The 17892-nt window shown below is 43.0% G+C and overlaps 1 protein-coding gene across 13 annotated transcripts in view; it reads left to right on the top strand.

Moving 5' to 3' along the window:
* LOC122882395 (neuron navigator 1-like) overlaps positions 1-17892 on the top strand; it is a 106237-nt gene that overhangs the window by 31958 nt on the left and 56387 nt on the right. For 7 of the 13 annotated variants that reach the window (XM_044209711.1, XM_044209719.1, XM_044209717.1 and 4 more), the window contains exons 5-6: positions 4134-4994; positions 17491-17593. In XM_044209711.1, the coding sequence (XP_044065646.1) occupies positions 4134-4994; positions 17491-17593 (964 nt within the window). Of the gene's footprint in view, positions 1-3641; positions 3940-4133; positions 4995-17490; positions 17594-17892 lie in introns of those variants that run through there. The other 6 variants (XM_044209720.1, XM_044209718.1, XM_044209715.1 and 3 more) reach the window with 4 other exon arrangements.

Below are 17892 nucleotides of genomic sequence, written 5' to 3'. Positions count from 1 at the left end.
GTGACTCATGCTGTGCATCATCAACACTAAGTGAGACCACCAAAGAGGTGTCAGTGTGGAAAAACTCCCTCACTCATTCACACATACATTTGTGACTCAGACTAGGAAGCCACACACTGTATCTATCAGATTGTCGTCTCAGTATTTTGTGTGTAAACAGGACATTAATAGCCATGTTATTGTGTTGGTGCAGTACCAGTGTTTGTGTGACTGTGAGCCTTCCCTGTGTGTGTGTGTGTCATGGTCTGGTATTCATCCCTGTGTCCTGTGGACCCTATGCGTTAGCGTGTTAGCGGACATAAGCAAATGTAGCAGGAGTGACGAGGCGGTGAGGCAGGATATCCCCTCTCTGTCTTACAGGCTTCCGCTGCTCCTCTGGCACACATATAGAGATCCTTCCTCACTCCATCCTCCTCCTCCTTCTCTCACTTTTCCCATTGCCTTGTTTTCTCCATAATAATTTCATGTTCTTTCTCCTTTTTCCTCACCAGTAGCATCCAATAGCCTTCTTTCATGGTGTCTGCTCTATCCTGTTCTGGCTCGCTCCCTTTTTCTTCAACTTCTATTTTCAGTCACACTCACTCTCGTCATTTTCTTCTCACTTCTCTGCCACGTTCATTCTTGTTTCATCTTTAGAACAACTTATTTTTCTTGTACACAGACACAAAAAGGCAAAACAAGAGGAACCAAGAGGGAGTGGGTGACAACGGGGAGTGGGTGAAAGTGAGAATGCATGCCATCTGCTTAGTCGAATGGGAACCGTACCTCTAAAAAGTTTAAGGCGCTCTGATACAATTGGTTACATCTAAAGCAGCAGTGCTTTCCTCTTCTCTCGCAGTACTTTTCCTTTCAAAGCTGGAGACCTTGTGTAACCTTGTAAACATGCATATAATGCACCACACAGTGTCTCTGTGTGTGTGTCCTACTGGCTACTTCACATGACTGCTCTGTAGAAATATAGTGGAGAATCTGTTCCTAACTGTTTAGAGATGCTAGGGCAAATATATTCATGCAAAGTACAGAGACATGCTGCCTCTCTCTGTCTGTCTGTCTCTCCTTCAATTTCACTCTGTTTTCAATCTAGCCATTCATCTCTGTATCTCTGTCTACCTGTCTCTCTCACCTTTTCTTACCTTTGCTTAAAAGTGTTTTTATGTGTGTATGGACTGGTTTCCCCATCATCGTAGCAAATTTCCCATGGCTCCAACCTCTGTGGTCAGCCCACAAACACATTCTCACACACACACACACACACACATACACATACTTTTGTGACATGCTGAATGTGTGAGTCTGCTATGCGATGAATGTGTAGGCTAAGACTGAGCACTGGCACTCATCACACTCTGAAACAGCCAGCTTCTCTGAAGCCAGGCCAGATTGCTCAGGTCAGTCAGACGCACAGCACAGACAGCATGCTGTGTGTGTGTGTGTTTGTGGAGAGAGAGACTAAGCAGAAAGAGAGTGAGAATATATGTTTACATCAGCCATATATTAAAGTGATTAGACTGTGGAGCCAGAGAGACGAGTACTGGAACAAACAAGTAGCTGTGTGCTGCCAACACACACTTTACCTGTGTGTATTACGTGCTTTCAAGAGCATTGACGTGTGTCTTTGCCCCCACGTGTATCTGTGCGCCACACAGACCTGCCTTGTACACGGTCACTCTCGTTTGACTAACCTTAATCCCTCATCAAGGAGGTATAAAAGCTGACGTACAGCACCTATTAGCCTTAAATTACATCCTTTACCCCCCGACTGGCCTGCTACCAGCCCCCAGAGCCCCCATAACTGTCACCACACAGCTCTGGCCTCAGTGCAGCATAACCACCTCAACATTGGCCCTTTATTAAAGCTAGCTGCTTCTAATTAATGGCTTTGGCCTTTACACAATAAAACAGCCAATGTAGGTCTGTGTTTTTGTCTGCTACTGAGCTCCTGTATTACACACACTCAGTCAAGGCCAGATGGATGTTGGCAAGTGTGCTGTACATGTACCTTAATGTGTGTCATTGCCATTTTTTGGTTCAATTGGCACCAGTTTAAGTACTGTTAAAAAATTTGCTGTTTTTAAAGTGCCTCTCTAATATTGAGTGCGGAATGCAAGCAAACAGGACATAGCTTGTTTTCGCTCTGGTTTAGTGTCAACCAATTTATGCAAATGTAACGGAAAACGGGCGTTAGCCCAACAGTCTGCTTGTTTGAATAATACTCCTAACAGTTTGAGACCTGATAACATCACAGCTGCAGGCATTGCTGCTTGCAAACAAGAGAAAGTGAAGTGCACTAACGGTAATACGCCCAGAGGATAAACACTGCAAGACCTGTATGCAGACAGGATGCATTAATACACAAAAACAAATTATATTGCAAAGAGTTGTATTGATTGTTAATGAGTAATGGTGGACCTAAAGTTCATTTTATGCGCTGTCATCATGATTATCTCTAATGGAAATAAAGATAGATAAGAAATGACGACATCATATTATTTCTCAGTCTCTGTTAATGTCCCTCTCTTATCGGAACTCCACCCATCTCTGTGTGTTACAAAAAATTTCAGGAATAGACTATGTGGGTATTTAAAGCAAAGGATCCAGGTCAAACAGGGAGATGATGACAGAGTGAAACTAGGGAATAATAAAGAGATGAAGAAGAGTCTGAGTTTGCTGATTGAGATGGGATGTCCAGAGCGATGAGATGACGTAGTTGAACGTGTCAGAGCTAACCGAGTGCCTGGATGGGAGCTTTGGCTTCTCTGAGCCTGTCTCATCAATGTGCCACACTCGTAGAGACAGACCCACACACACACTCATACACATGCAGGGGAGGATGGATCGAAATATAGACACCAACACTCATTCACACACCCACACATGCACATGTGTGCTTGTTTTCAACCACAGAGGTATCGTAATAGTCGTGCTGAGGCATGGATAAAACTGTGATGATTCTATACCCTACAAACTTAACGGCCTGGGCATCTATATTACCTGAAAGGGGGGATGGGTGACATACTGTAGGTCTGAAGAAAGAAGGAAAAGAACGGAGGAAATTAGAAAAGAGTGATGGAGATGAGTGGAGAGTTAATATGATGCAAGTGGGGATGTGATGATTATTTGAGGTCTTTTGGCTGCTAACTGAAGTATAATTAGTGACTGACCTATCTTGTTGTGTAGTAGGGACTGATAAATGTGTGCACATTCTCTTCTCCTAAGCTGATCCTACAGTCACGGCTGTTTTTCAGATAATTTGAATCAGCTTAATCATGGGTGGGCCTCTCGTGATTAGGGCACATAAGAAAATCTGAATGTGAAAGGATGAATAGAGCAGCTAATGTTATTATGAGCGATTGGATGTGCATGTGTGTATGCAGGGGGTCTTTATTCTGGCTGCAATGTTTGGCATCTAGGATCATTTGAGTCACATGCAGCTGAGCTCAATATACATTTCTTTCTCTCTTTCTGTCTTTCTTTCGTTCTTTCTTCACTAGTGTGCAGCATAACACAGCATCTGCGGTGTTTGGTGTTGGAGAGAGAGAGAGAGAGAGAGAGAGAGAGGGTGAATCAGCCAGTGGGAGGAGAGAGAGAGACAACAAGAAAGGAGGGAAGGATAGAGGAAGAAGGAGAGGGAGGGTGAATGAGCCAGCGGGGGTAGAGTGAGCAAACCAGCGAGTGAGGGAGAGGTAGAAGGAGGAGAGAAAGAGGAGGGGGGATGTTGCTGCTGCTGCTGCGACTGCTTCTGCTGTCAGTCGGCTGCAGCTTGCCTGGCAAGCAGGAGGGAATACAGAGCGAGAGAGAAGCAGAGAGACAGAGAAAGAGGCTGGTCAGTGCTGTATTTTATTCTAGCAGCGCTATTGTTGCACAGGGAGCTGCAGACACACTGTGAGGAAGTGGATTTAGGCACTGGACACAGATCTACAGATCCATGGATTACCAGCAGTGAGTAAGGGTGACTGCTTCTGCCACTCTACTAACCCACTCATCACAATCTCACACAGCGGGGAGTCTGGTTCAGTCTGAACCCACTGGAGACAGAGAGGGAGAGCAAACCAGACAGTCTTGGTGTTTTTTTAAACCTTTCTTTCTCCCCTTTTCTCCCTCCATTTCTTTCTGTCTGCTTGTGTGTATTTCAGAGTGTATCACTGATGCTGTTGCTTGGCTCTCTGCAGGAGGGATGCTGGAGGCTAATGTGGCTAACATTAGCATGACAGCTAAGCCCAGAGAGCTAGACCTGAGGTCTGCTGCTGTCTCCTGTCAGGAAACTTCAGCCCAGGCCATGGCCTCTAGGAAGCCCCCAGGCAAGCCCTCCACTCTGCCCCAAGGACCTCCACGTCCCTCCGGGTCAGAGCTCAAGGTCTACCGGCCCACCTCTGGATCTATCCCTATCCCAATCCCTAATCCATCCAGGCTCCGCAAGCAGCGATCACTTAGCAACTTGTGTGTGCTCACTGATGCTGAGAAGAAGCTGCACCTGTACCAATCTCCCCGCTGGAATGATGATACGAGTCGGCCTGGCACTGGCACCAACAAGCCGGGCCAGACTAAGACATCTCAGGCTGGGGGTGGGAAACCACCACTTTCCCGGACCCTTTCAAAGTCAGAACAGTCTCTTTTCCAGGGGAAGGCCAAACCTTTCTGCTCCCCGTCTGTGACTTCTAACGTGAGCAAGCCAAGTCGAATCCCTGCCCCTGGTAAACCACGTGGACCTTTTGCTGAGGTCAAGCCCATCAGCAAGGCCCCTGAGGCAGGCCAGAGTGCAGACATAGACCCTGCAGACCACCCAACTAAGGTTAACTCCAATGGAGCTGGGAATACTGGCACTAATGGAAAGAAACTAGGGGAGAAGGGGAGATCTGCAGCTCTGTCAACAGAGGAGAAGAAAGAGAGGAAGGGGATAGAGGGAGAAGATGATAAAGGCTTTCTGAAGGTGGACCCAGAGTTAGTGGTGACGGTTCTGGGAGACCTGGAGCAGCTGCTTTTCAGCCAAATGCTTGGTGAGTCTACTATTTTATCCCTATTTTGCATGAAAACACACAGGTTCAAGCATGACACCTACATCACTTAGGGCAGGCTACAATTATGGCAACAAGTTAACAACAGATACTTATTGATTCAGTGGACATTGAATAACATAAACATCCTCTACTCTCCACACCCAAACCCTTCCATCCAGCTCTGGCTCTAGCTCCAGCATCAACAGTGAATTTTAAATTAGTTCAGTCTCTATTGCAGCAGAGCATAATGTCAGTGTGTTTTTTTTCCTACAGAGCCCTCGCTCTGTAGGTAGCAAAAGTCCCCCCGTTTACATCACTGTAATGGTCAAATGTGCTTCGTTTATATGTGTAAAATTGATTTATGTTGCATGTATCTGTGTGGATGTGTACTAGCACTGTGTGCTCCCATGAGGCAGCTGAAGTAAGCAGTTCCATGGGGCTGACATTGTTTTGTTGTTGATTCATTAGCTAGCACTGGAGTGTTTTGTCCTAGTCTCGTCTGACCCACTGCCACAGTAAGCTAGATATATATTAATTTATCAAATACCTCCCTCTTTCCTCTCTCAATATATCGCTATCTCACAGTTTTTCTGTCTCTAACTCTACATCCCTGTTGGCACAGGGGCATATTTTAAAACTGAAATCAGTCCACGCATGTATGCATCTATGTGTGCGGTAGTAAGTGTCTAAATTGCATGTTTCATGTCTATACCGAGGCCTCAGCATCTCCTGGCTCACACCTAAATCAGCCATTCGTTAATAAAGGCCGTGTGAGTGGGACTAGTGGGGTGCGTGTTTTCAATCGGTAAATAAAACGGCTGCATATTGAGTCAGGCTCTGGTCACAGTGGGCCACATATTTAGCCTTGCACCACTCCCTCACCCCTCTCACCCCCTCCCTCCCTCCTCCCCTCCAGCTCCATTGATCTCCGGGCCACTGACAGATGGTCACTATCCACACCCCCCACCCCCACCTCTTCCCCTTGTTACCGGGGGCAACGTGTGGGAGGAGAGAAGGGAATCTGAGGGGGTGGTGGCATGGGCAGGTAGTTAGCGTGCTACCATTCACACAAACACACGGACACGCATACACATACCCCCGTAAATACACACCGTCACACAAATCAGGGGCGAATGTACCGGGACACATAGTATCCAAAGTTTTAGCTAATGGGGGTGTATGGTGAGAATGATGACTGAGTTTGTGACTAATAGGTCAAACCAGGGTCTAAATCTGCACCTATCATCCATTATTCATTCATACACACACATTCTCTGTGTCTGTGTTTTTCTCTCTCTGTGTTTTGCTCATTCTCTTTCCATCCCTCCCTCTCGGCAGGAGCAGATAGCATCAGTGAGTGAGGGAGATGGGGAGAGAATTGTGTAGCGGGTCGTTATATCTGGCTTGATGTGAGGAAATCATTTTGTGTCCATCATCAAACCTCTCTCTGTCTTCCTCCTCTCTCCTCATTTCCTCTTTCTCTCTTCACCAGCTTACCTCCTGCAGCACAGTCCCAAATCACAGCTTGTGTGACCTTGCCCCTGCCACCCTGTGTGTGTGTGTGTGTGTGTGTGTGTGTGTGTGTGTGTGTGTGTGTGTGTGTGTGTACTGTACATGGTGTGTGTGCTGTATGTATCTGTGTGTGACCTTGTTCCTTGTTTCAGTCCTTGTTGTAATGTTGCTGGCCACACCTACGCCCGGCAGCCAGGTAGGGAGGAGGGAGATGAGGATGGAAAAAACAGAGAGAGAGAAAGTAGAGGAATGAACAGGGTAAGAATTGAGATTTATGGGAGAGAAGTAAAAGGGCAGGACTTCATTCACAGAGGGAGATAAATGAGAGACAGATAAAGAGAGAGAGAGACACTGGAGTGACCTAAATTTTACCTGGCATCCCAAGTGCCCGAGTGTTGCTTTGGGTCATTACCGTCTACCACAACCTGCCAGAGGTTTATCATAGAAACCACAGCAGCTTTGTAGGATAGTTGTGTGAATACACTCATATGTGTTTGTGTGTGTGTGTGTGTGTGTGTGTGTTAGGGAGAGGTTAATTGTAGCTTGCCATGTAGCTTGCGGCTGTGGGCTCATCTTTTATCGTATCTGCTTCTCCATTTCCGATGGGACAAGCAGCTAATTGGTTTCTGCTCTGTGTGCTCTGTCATAGGAAGATAGATTATGGTTGTTCAATGGATCACTCCTCCCCTTCCCATATACTGTACAGTCCCATCTTCTCCTCATCTGCTTCCTACATACATAAAATAGACGTGTCATTGTGTTGTATGGTATTATATCATGATGACCTTAAATTTGATAGCCTGTTGTCATGGAAGCTACATATTAGCTGTTAGCGCGGTTAGCTACAGGGAGTAAAACATGTGCCTGTGTCTTGAACATGTCATGTTGCGTGGCGGCTAGCAGCATGCACTATGACACTGTCCATTTGAGTTTAGGCTACAGTAGTAGGCAAAGATAATGGAGAATGCCACTGAGGTCTAATCGGGATGTATAACCCAAGACCACTTAATAGGGATAACCGCCCTCCCACACACACTCATACACGCACTCAATGAATAAGAGAAAAAAGCAATCCAGGATATTTCAAGGTTAGGCCTATATGTTTATCTTGCAAGGTGATTTAGGATTAGTGTCAGTATAATCTGTTTTTCTTTAATCGCACATACATGTTTTACCACTGAGTGATGAAGAGCTTTTTGTTAATTGGATTTAGAGAATTACATGACTTGTGCGTCCACGGGCAGCAGCTCTGGACTTAAAGCAGTAATTCTCCTGAATGCAGTATGTTTTATAAGATATCTTAATAACAGTATTAGCATCAAGGTTAGACACAGAAGCAGAGAATGATAAACTCTGTAAATTCTGCCAATAAAATGAGTCGACCTGAATAGCACCTTGTAAAGCATATACTGCATAGGCTGCCAGGGCAAGCACTGAACCTCAGATGTGTGCCACTAATGACACCTCCCAGTCCTATCCAGCACCCATAATGAGGTATATGTGAGAGGGTAAGCTCCCTAAAGCAGTGGCCCTTCCCAGCATGGGGCAGGCTTGGTTTAGAGAGGATCCAGTCTAAAGACACCAGCAAGCATCCGGATTAGGCCTTGCATAAAGATAATGAGAAGATTCAGCTTCCATTCCACTAATCACAGATCTATCACCCTGGAAAAGGCCAGCCATCACAACTAAAATGAATTACAGATTAAAGCCCAAAGGACATCTGTTTGGATGGAGATTTGGGTATTTGGTTGAATTTTACTTTATGAAGGATCAGATAGAGAAAATAAATTTAGGTTAGAAGATTGGAGATGTGTGGTTTTGGTGTTGGCTGAGCTGATCATAGAAATTTGGGGACTGTCTCACTTACACGTGACCATGAAGGCTCAGCAGAAGAGAACTAAATGCAACTCAGTGACGCATGAATGCTTGTTATTTTAGTGTGACATTGTATTTTGTGTGTGGGCATGTTTGTGTGGTTGATGTTTACTCTTGCATCCTTGTCAGCTGTCTGTGGAACAATAAACCCTACAGAGAAATTGACAAAGCCTAAAAAGGGAGAGACACACACACAATCCTGTTCAAGAGAACTTAACAATGCTGCAGGAAATAACAACGAAGCACTACAGCTTTAAATGTCCAAAGCTCGCACAACCTCACACAAGCACATTCAATGTGTGCCACATTCAGTCACTGATATTTTCTCCTGTCTATATTCCCCTATATTCATCCTTTTGGCTGTGACAGGGTATTTTTCATACTCAGTCCCCCTATTGTGATCGCAGTGCTGAGTCTCTAATGCGATGCGGGTGCGTCAGAGCGGCTGGTTTCACCCCAGGCTTCGCTGACTGAGGGATTCAGGGCAGTCGTCCTCCCATCGAGGTGGTGGTGACAAGCCAAATAAACACAAACGCCCAAGGAAAGTGAGGAATAAAGCATCCCTCCAACTCTCTCCCTCTCTTCCTCTCTTTCAACTCTGATGCGAGTTGACGGGTAACAGTGTTCTGTCACCAGTCAGACAGCAAAGAGGATATTTCTGGTACAAGTGTTTCAGGAGGAGGACAGAGGACATCTTTTTACTGTGACAGGGATTTTGTCACCAGGAGTATTCATAGATAGAAAGAGTGTTCATACATATATATGATTATGCAGTTTTTTCTCCATTGTGTGTGTGTGTGTGTGTGTGTGTGTATCTGTGTGTTTACAATGCTTTGTGGTCAGTCTCTAAGGTCTTAATGCAGGAGCCATTGCATTAGTGTTGTCTGCTTCCTGCCATCTGCCTCCTAAATCATATTAGTACTCTGTTTTTGTCTCATCAGCTCTTACGCAACACACACACATGCTGCTCATCACTAAAAAACGTTAGTTATTAGAACGTTAGTTACGATTATATCATTTATAATATATTCAGGTTTTTTGCAGCCATCAGTGTGACAGTGGCAGGGCTGTATTTTTTCATGTTTGTATTGATGTCTGAAAGATTTAAAGTGCTTATTGATGTCACTGGAGCACTCATACTTACAATCAACTTACCTACAAAGAGTGTCATGGGAAGATTACTTTTAAATTGCTACTGGGTAAGAACATCCATGCAAGTGCTTAGCTTAAATATCATGGTGATGACAAGATGGATAAAGAAATTATATGATACAGACCATAAACATTTTAGCCAGACCCCCCAAAATACATGCATTTTTCCTGTGCATCAGTCTTTGGTTTATATATATTCTTACTAATGTATGCACAGTTACAAAATGTTGTCTATAAACTGATACTGACAGATATGATATACTTAATACTTTCGTGTGTGAAAGAGAGAGCGAAAGAGGGAGACAGAAGGAGAGTTATGTAGGCCGCCTTGTGATGAGGAATGCTTAGTATTCATCTATTTCTGTTCTATTTGTGTTTTCCTCTTATAAAAGGCCTCAGATAAAAGTGCCCATTGTTAATGTTGTAGCTATATGCATGTTGTAGCTGCTGTAAGGAAACAGTATTAGTCACACACACACACACACACACACACACATCTGAGTCTTATGACAGTATTGTGGTTAGCTTACACCAGTGACAATGCTAATGCAGTGTCAGTGGTGTAGGCTAAAGCTAAACCAACAACAATTAGCAAACAGAGATGTTACCTGGGAACAGATTTTCATAACACCTCCTCTGATCCTATTTGTTGAGCTATAAATACAGTACAGTAGATTTGATCACAAGTCAGTGGCATGGGCCTTCACCTATTTAATGGTTACATCTGTTTTTGTATTGAGGTTTCTTTCGCCCAATTATAAGTCACATGAAGTTATATAATAAATATATCTGGATGCATAAAAATTTTATTTGCTTACTCTCTCATTAGATCTCAAAAACCACATATGGAAATTTTCAGGCTTGAATTGGAAACTGAATTTTGCAGTCTGGGCACAATCCAGCTGCAATGCTGCAAGCTACAAAACAAAATTAAGTGGGAGCGTGAAAAGATAAAACCTGCAGCCCCAGATGTTCCGTAAACAAACATAGTAGCATACACATAACAGCCATTTTAAGGCCAAATTGCCAACATACAGTTAGGGTTGGGCAATAACTTGTCAGCTGTTGGAGATTTTTCCATACCATGCATACCTTGGTAGCTGTCCTTTCAATATCTCTGGTTTTCTTAGGCCACCTTTTCTTTATGATAGTATTGGATTCACAGGTCTTTTGTATCAATGTGATTAAGTTCTTTGATATGTCAAGTATTTGATTTAACAGATAACAGTTTTTTAAACAGTTTCATATACAGTATATTATAAACAGCTTCTTAATTGAGTTTCCAGAAATTCTACAATATCTTGATACATATCCATAAATATCACAATGTAAAATTACATATACTGTGGTAGAAGAGCTTATTCATGTCTGCATTGACTGGTTGAATAGTCAGTAAGTCCATCAACAGAAAATTAATCAGCGATGACTGATTTTAGGAAAGAATGCCAAAATTCCAGTTTCTCAAATGTGTATATTTTCTGGTTTCCTTAGTTTTCTGTGATAGTAAACTGAATATATTTGGGTTTCAGACTGTTGGTCAGACAAAACAAGACATTTGAAGCCCTCACCTTGGGCTTTTTCACCTTTTTCTGACATTTTATTGGCCAAAAGACTTGATTAATTTTATAAAAGTTTGGTGGAGATACGTCCAAACGTTCTGTCATCAGTTCTAGCATCTCACCCATCACCTTATTAACAGTGCAGGCACTGCACACAAAGTGCAGACTGTCTGTCAGACATGTGAGAGTGGAGCTGCAGCTGGGTTTAAGCACATCGTAAAATACAGTTCCACAGGAAACAACTGTCTTGAGCAAAAATACACCCAAACATTGCCACACATAATGGTTTGCCTTGGCTCGTTGCTGGCCTTATTTAGTGTGTGTGTGTGTGTGGCTGTGTCTTGCATGAATGTGTGTCTCAGTCAGTATTTAGATTGTTTCTGATTTAGATTTGAGCTGAAAGTTTTCAAGCATACACATGATGCACAAGTCATAGTAGATATTTGACATTTCATGCCACACACACAAGCAAACACACACACGCATCCATCAGACTTTTCCTCCATGTGATAATTTTTTGACAGCCTCACCTACATACTTTTGTGTTTATGTGTGGTGTGCGTGTTTTAGATTGTGCCTCTCTTGATCTCTTTATTCTCAAAGCACCTCACACACAATCTCCTCCAGTGCAGCTCGGCACAGAGGAATACACACATACACACACTCATTCCTCTTTGTGTTTTGAAGCCTAATCAGGAGGGCTAGAGGTGAGATGTTCTTTTAGTGTTACCTTGGTGAGGTCTCGACCTTCTTTTCTGAGAAAGTAAACTTCTCTCAAGTCATTTAAAGCGTCCTCATCTTCCCCTCTAAGCAGATAGCGCTCTGACTCCTAAGCAGATAGGGCTGTGGTTAAGGAGATAAGGCCAGTGTGTTTATGTGGGTATGTTTGTGTTTGGGTCAACGTTCAGAGCCAGGTTTTGGGGGGGGTGGAGATCTGAGCTGAGAGGATAAGAGAGAGAAGTTTGAAGGTTATAACTCTGTGCTAAATGCTGCACAGAAGATCCTGGATCTATTTGTAATATATTCATCTGTCTGTCCACGTGTCTGTAACTGTGTATCTCAGGCAGTCAGTGTGTTGCTCACCCTTTCTGTCTCTGTTATGGAATCTACTCTTATATAAGGGTTCCCAATTTTAAATGGATTTCAACACAGTCAGCTGCCCCAAACCACCACTGACTATCTCTCAGTATCTTCTCTTTCTTACACATGAGCATTGACACACTAATCGTTCTGTCATGGAAAAATTGCTGCAGCATTTGCTGCATTTGAACCAACAACTGTTCTAATTTAGTGTACACAGATGCAATAGTGTGCTCTGATATGCTCATTAACCATTCATGTCCCATATCAGATATGATCTTCAAGGGCTCTAATATCCTGTTGCGACATCCTGGTGAAGCGGATGAACTTAAGGGCATGTGTTTTTGTGCGTATGTGTGTGTGCAAGTGCATGGATGCACATTTGGGTGCATTAGCATGTGTTTGTCGGCCCTGTCCAGATGTGCAGGAATGGCTGTATGTTGTAATGCTTCCTGTTTTGCAAACTGTCTGAGGTCAGCAGAGGGCTGTGATGCTAGGCTGAGTGGAGACAGAAGACAGAACAAGAAAAAGAAAGAAGACAAGGAATATTGTACCAAATGGTCATGCCAAACAAAATACAAAATTATGAACCATTTTAGTAGCTTAGCACGTTTATTATACACATTGTGACAGGTGTGTATCTGCGTTATCACACGCTCTACCTTTGTCTCACCTTTTCATTTTTTTGCCACCATGCCCTAAGGAAACATTCTCAAAAGACGTAAAAACTTAAACAATAACAAAAACCACAAAGGTTTTACTGGTATCCTGTTTGTGTGAGTGTATGTCACTTGTCAGGAATGCTGTAATGATTATTTTGCAGACAAACAGCCACTTTGGAAGTGTATGTCTATTTTAAAGATCCACATCGCTGGAAGTACAGCTGTTTTATGATGTAGGAGCAGTGGTGCTCAACCACACACATCTATCATGTGATAAGGGTACTGTAGCCCGAGGAGTGTGACGGTGACACTAACATATGTGCACACACGTGCACAGGACAGGGATAAATGAACTCCGGAGGGAAGGAAGGAAAGAATAGAAACAGGAGCCATTTATCAAACCTTCATTCATATTCTGAAAAAGCAAAGCTCTTCCTGGTAAAGACGCACACACATGTGCGGGCAGATGCATGAACATGCATTTACAGTCACTACACAGAAACACTTATCAAAGAAGAATGCACAAACACCCATATGCACACAATGGCAGGCTACTCCTGCAAGAACAAAGCCATTAGTTTGTCTTTGGGGAGTTTTTTTCCTTTCTAATGGAGAGGAGAGTCAGCTGACCCAAGAGAAGAAACCAAGTGGACAGCAGTTTGGCTCCCTTATTTTTTCGCTCACACTGTCTGCTTGCCATGTAGCCATCAGACATCCACATCATGAAGCGTACTCTTTCTACTTCCTCTACTTTTAAGGGATTTGGCTGGCAATATAATAATAATATATATTTTTTTAATTAATGTCAACATATCCCATTAAAAGACCAAAACCAAAAAATGAAATGAATTTATTCCACCAACAAGTATTGCCTGTGTAGCCAATGCTTATTTCTCTGTGCCACAGATGTCCATTGTTGTCGAAAGACTATTAAAAACACGTAAATGAGTCACACTGTTGCACTGGGTGACATGTTCTTTCATTATGGATAAACTCTGGCTCTGTAGTTTTCTTTTAGTCAATCCTACATACACCGTCCAAAGTGGGGAAGTATTGAGAGCCAGACTAATGCATTTTTGGTTGTAATCTCCTCATGAGATTTATTTACAATAACAAAAAAAAATTTAAAACATGTTTTTGTTAGGCAGCAAAATGCTATAGCTTTCACATGAGACTATTCCGAGTAATATTAAAAGCATTTCTAGATTTACGTATGTCCTGCATTTGACCATCAGTCTTGAGCACCATGTGAACATCTGCCCAAGCTTTGCTGTCTTGAGGATTCAAAAACAAGTTCAGTAACTAAATTCAAAGGCCAGCAAATCTGTTTAATGGGCTTGTGACCTGACCGCATGCACACAATAAGAGAGAAAAGGGCAGTGCTTGTCTTTATTGCCATTGTACATTTATGTTGTCTTGCCATCTGTACTCTTGTTGTGATGTAGTAGGCAGAATATGCTAAAATAAAATGCCCTCTTTCTTTCAGCCTTAACACCTCTAACTTTCTATTTTTCTTTGAAGTCGTTCCGTCTCTTTGTTTTGTCTGAGAGCAGACTTGCATTAGGATGCAGAGGTTGTCCTGCACATGCAGTACATGCATGCATAACACTCTCACTCTAACTTGCTGACTCTCGTTTCAAGAGTCTGAGTGGGCCATTTAGAAAGGCTCAGCTGGTTTCACAGCCTCTTCAGAGTTGGAGTTCACAAGTGTATTGAGAGGAGGCAGGTGGAGCGCACCGTCCCAACACACATACACACACACACACCCAGATCGGTGTAATTCATCTGCACCCCTGGGGAGCTGCCATGGCTGACAGGGATATTTGCATCCCTAATTTCCCCACCACCACCACCATACCCCCTCCCCATGCCAGCTGGGACCACCAGGGCCAGGGCAGAGGCAGGGCAGGAAGTCTTTTACAGACAGTCACACACATATACACACAGGCACATGCACAATCATGCAGACCGTATCTAATCAATTTGACGCCGATGTTAAACAAAGCTCACGTTTAGGGTAATTAAAATCCCCCAATTAAAACCTGCATGTGTGTGCGTGTGCCTGAGTGTGTGTCAGACTTTGTCTCTGCTTGAATATTTTAGGGGTTCTTTGTTCCTGCTAAACTTTTGTATGAACAGATAACAAAAACTGAACATTTTAAAGCTGGAAAGTGGCTCTTTATAGCTTGAATTTCCATACTGTGCATCACTACCTTTCCTTGTGAGCACCTCCGGCAGAACAAAGTAGTTCTATTTTTGTATAATATTTTTTGTTATGAAACATTTGCACTGTGTCTGAATATGTGTGTTTGTGTGTGTGAGCGGCAGAAAGTTGTATCACAATGACTTCATCTCTCAACTGAGCTGCCTGTATTCAGGGCTGCCGAATCATTTGTCTATGTGGCCATTCTCTTAGGAAAAATAAATCAAGCTTTATAAATCGGGTCTGGTGTAAGTGTTTCTCAGTGTTTCAGTGAGTATGTGCATGTGAGTATACCCACTGTGCATATACATATGTGTGTATGTGAGCACAGTGTTAAGTCTGCAGCTGTTGTTGAGATTGACACCTCTGGCAGCTCATGATTTGCCCTCCTCACTCATTAGAATGGCCTCTCCCCCTTCACCTCCTCACTAGCCAGCTGGACTGATTCATAGGAGGGGTGGTTGGGAATAGGGTGAGTTTGTGTGTGTGTGTGTGTGTGTGGGTCATAGATCATATGTGTTAGTAGATTTCTTCACTATATAGAATGTGTTGTTCCGAGAGAGGTATTTGTCATTTTAAAAGTTGAGTATTTAACAAGACAAAGAGTCTACAGCCATACTAGCGTCTCTGTGAGGCTATATTTAGGCACAGCTAGGCTTTGAGCTTAATGCTGACGCCAGCATGCTGACATGCTCTCACAATGACAATGCTAACATGCTGATTTTTTCCAGGTATAATGTTTACCATGTTCACCATCTTAGTTTAGCATATTAGCATGCTTAATCAGCACCATCTGGTATTTGGTCATAAACCAAAGTATTGGACTAATTGAAATTTTGACCTGATGATGGCCCTAGAGGAAAAGTTAAGGGAACACCAATTTTCATTCATAGAAATCCATCAAAAAGTTGATATTTCACTCAAAACCACAAATGTGAAGCTCATGGTGGAGAAAAAATTTAGGGGATCGCCAAAGTCATTAGGATTCATCTTCTGGGCACCATGAATCTCTGCACAATTACATGACAATCCATCCAAATCCATAGTTTTTGAGAAATTTCAATTTAGACCAATGTGGTGGAATGAAGTGGTGGACCACAACAGCTACACACTGTTTATTGTCGGTTTTTGTGAAAAGTTCCATCTTGCAATTTTTAAAACAAATTTTTGACATGTGTAAACATGAAATTAAATTAAAATCAGCAACTGAGCTATGCATTTTTTTATCTGGTGAGAAATGTATAAACTTGAAAATGATGTCTGACAAAAAAATGAGAGAGCAAGGGTCAAGGTGTTATACATCTTAGATGTCCTGATTAACTTACTGTCTATGTGAGACTATATGTGATAGATTATATGTGAGTGTAGATTTTTCCTGGTTCTCAGTCATACTGTAGGTCTGACCCCTGAAATGAGCTTGCAGCCCAGAAAATGTTATGACTGTAGCAACAAAAGTGGGATCAGGAGCCCATATCAAGCTCTCAGATTGACATGTTTTGAAATTAAAACTGTATGTTCCTCAGCATGAATACAGGGTGTCTGTATCACTAAGTGGTTGAGCCACTTTGGTGTTCTTTGATTGCATCCAGTCTTCCAACCCCCCAGGAGCAGTTGTCTGAACACACACGCACACACACATACACACATGTGTGAAACAGCAGTCTGGCTCGATTGCCCAGCATGATTCTGCGTAGCCCAATCTGAGAAGATTACAGCATATTAGGAAGGGGTGAGACAAATGCCAATGTCTCCCCTGGTGGGTTTAAATGAGAGAGGCTTTTGGTTTATTCTGCTGTGGAGAGAGCAGGGGGCAAAGGGGCACAGTGCAATGAGCGGGCACCGGGGCATTGTGACTGAGGGTGGTTGGAGAGGAGGGAAAGAGGGATCCAGGCAGACAGAGAAAAAAGTGTGAGACCTGTATAGTCTTAAAGGTCCCCTCTGTGGTTTTGTCTGTCTGACTACCATCATATTTAATTTAGTTTGCTCCACTGCCATCTGGGAAAACAACTGTGCGTACACTCCCACTATTACCTCTGTCATATTTTTTCCTTGTGAGATTCTCTAGTTTCATCATTGTAGCCTGTTCCCCTGTTGTAGATTTATGTTTCAGGGTTTGTTTAGATGATTAGGTATAATCCTAGATTTTGGTCACTGGGTGCAGGGACTGAACATAATATGTTTACCAGTACAGTATATGATTATCAGTCTGCATGGTCAGTTTTGAGCATAGCCAATAGAGGATACATCCATGATCATCATTTATTACCTCATATTTGGTCATCTTTCATACTGTATTTATTATTATTAATAATAATAATAATAATAATAATGTTTGAACAGGTGGGCAGCGTTTTTGTCATCCACTAATTATGTAATATGGATTTTCATCTATAAAAATATCCCTTTGTGTGTTTGTGTTTGTGTGCACGCATGTGTGTATGCACCCCCTGCAGACCCAGAGTCCCAGAGGAAGAGGACCGTGCAAAACGTTCTGGATCTTCGACAGAACCTGGAGGAAACCATGACCAGCCTGAGAGGGGTGCAGCTCACCCACAGGTCAGCCACACACACACACACACACACACAAGCAGGATTGCATAGCACTGTGCAATAGAAACAAAAAGAAAAGACAAACAAAACAAACAAGCGAGGAATAGTAAAAAAGCAGTTGACAAGGGCCGAGTCTTATTGACATTGCTAACAGCGTGTTGGGGTGTGGTGGTTAACTGCCTGTGGGCTCTCAGATCAATATCAGTATTCCTGATAGACCAGTAGCCATCAGTCTGTCATTTTCTGCCTGCTCTGCTCTCTCTCTATGTTGGTTAATACGGAACTGAAGCAGGATTAGCTCAAAG

This window comes from Siniperca chuatsi, linkage group LG10 (assembly GCF_020085105.1).
Source record: "Siniperca chuatsi isolate FFG_IHB_CAS linkage group LG10, ASM2008510v1, whole genome shotgun sequence".
NCBI lineage: Eukaryota > Metazoa > Chordata > Actinopteri > Centrarchiformes > Sinipercidae > Siniperca > Siniperca chuatsi.
Note: the sequence above shows the minus strand (reverse complement) of the source record. Positions and strands in the feature narration are given on the sequence as shown.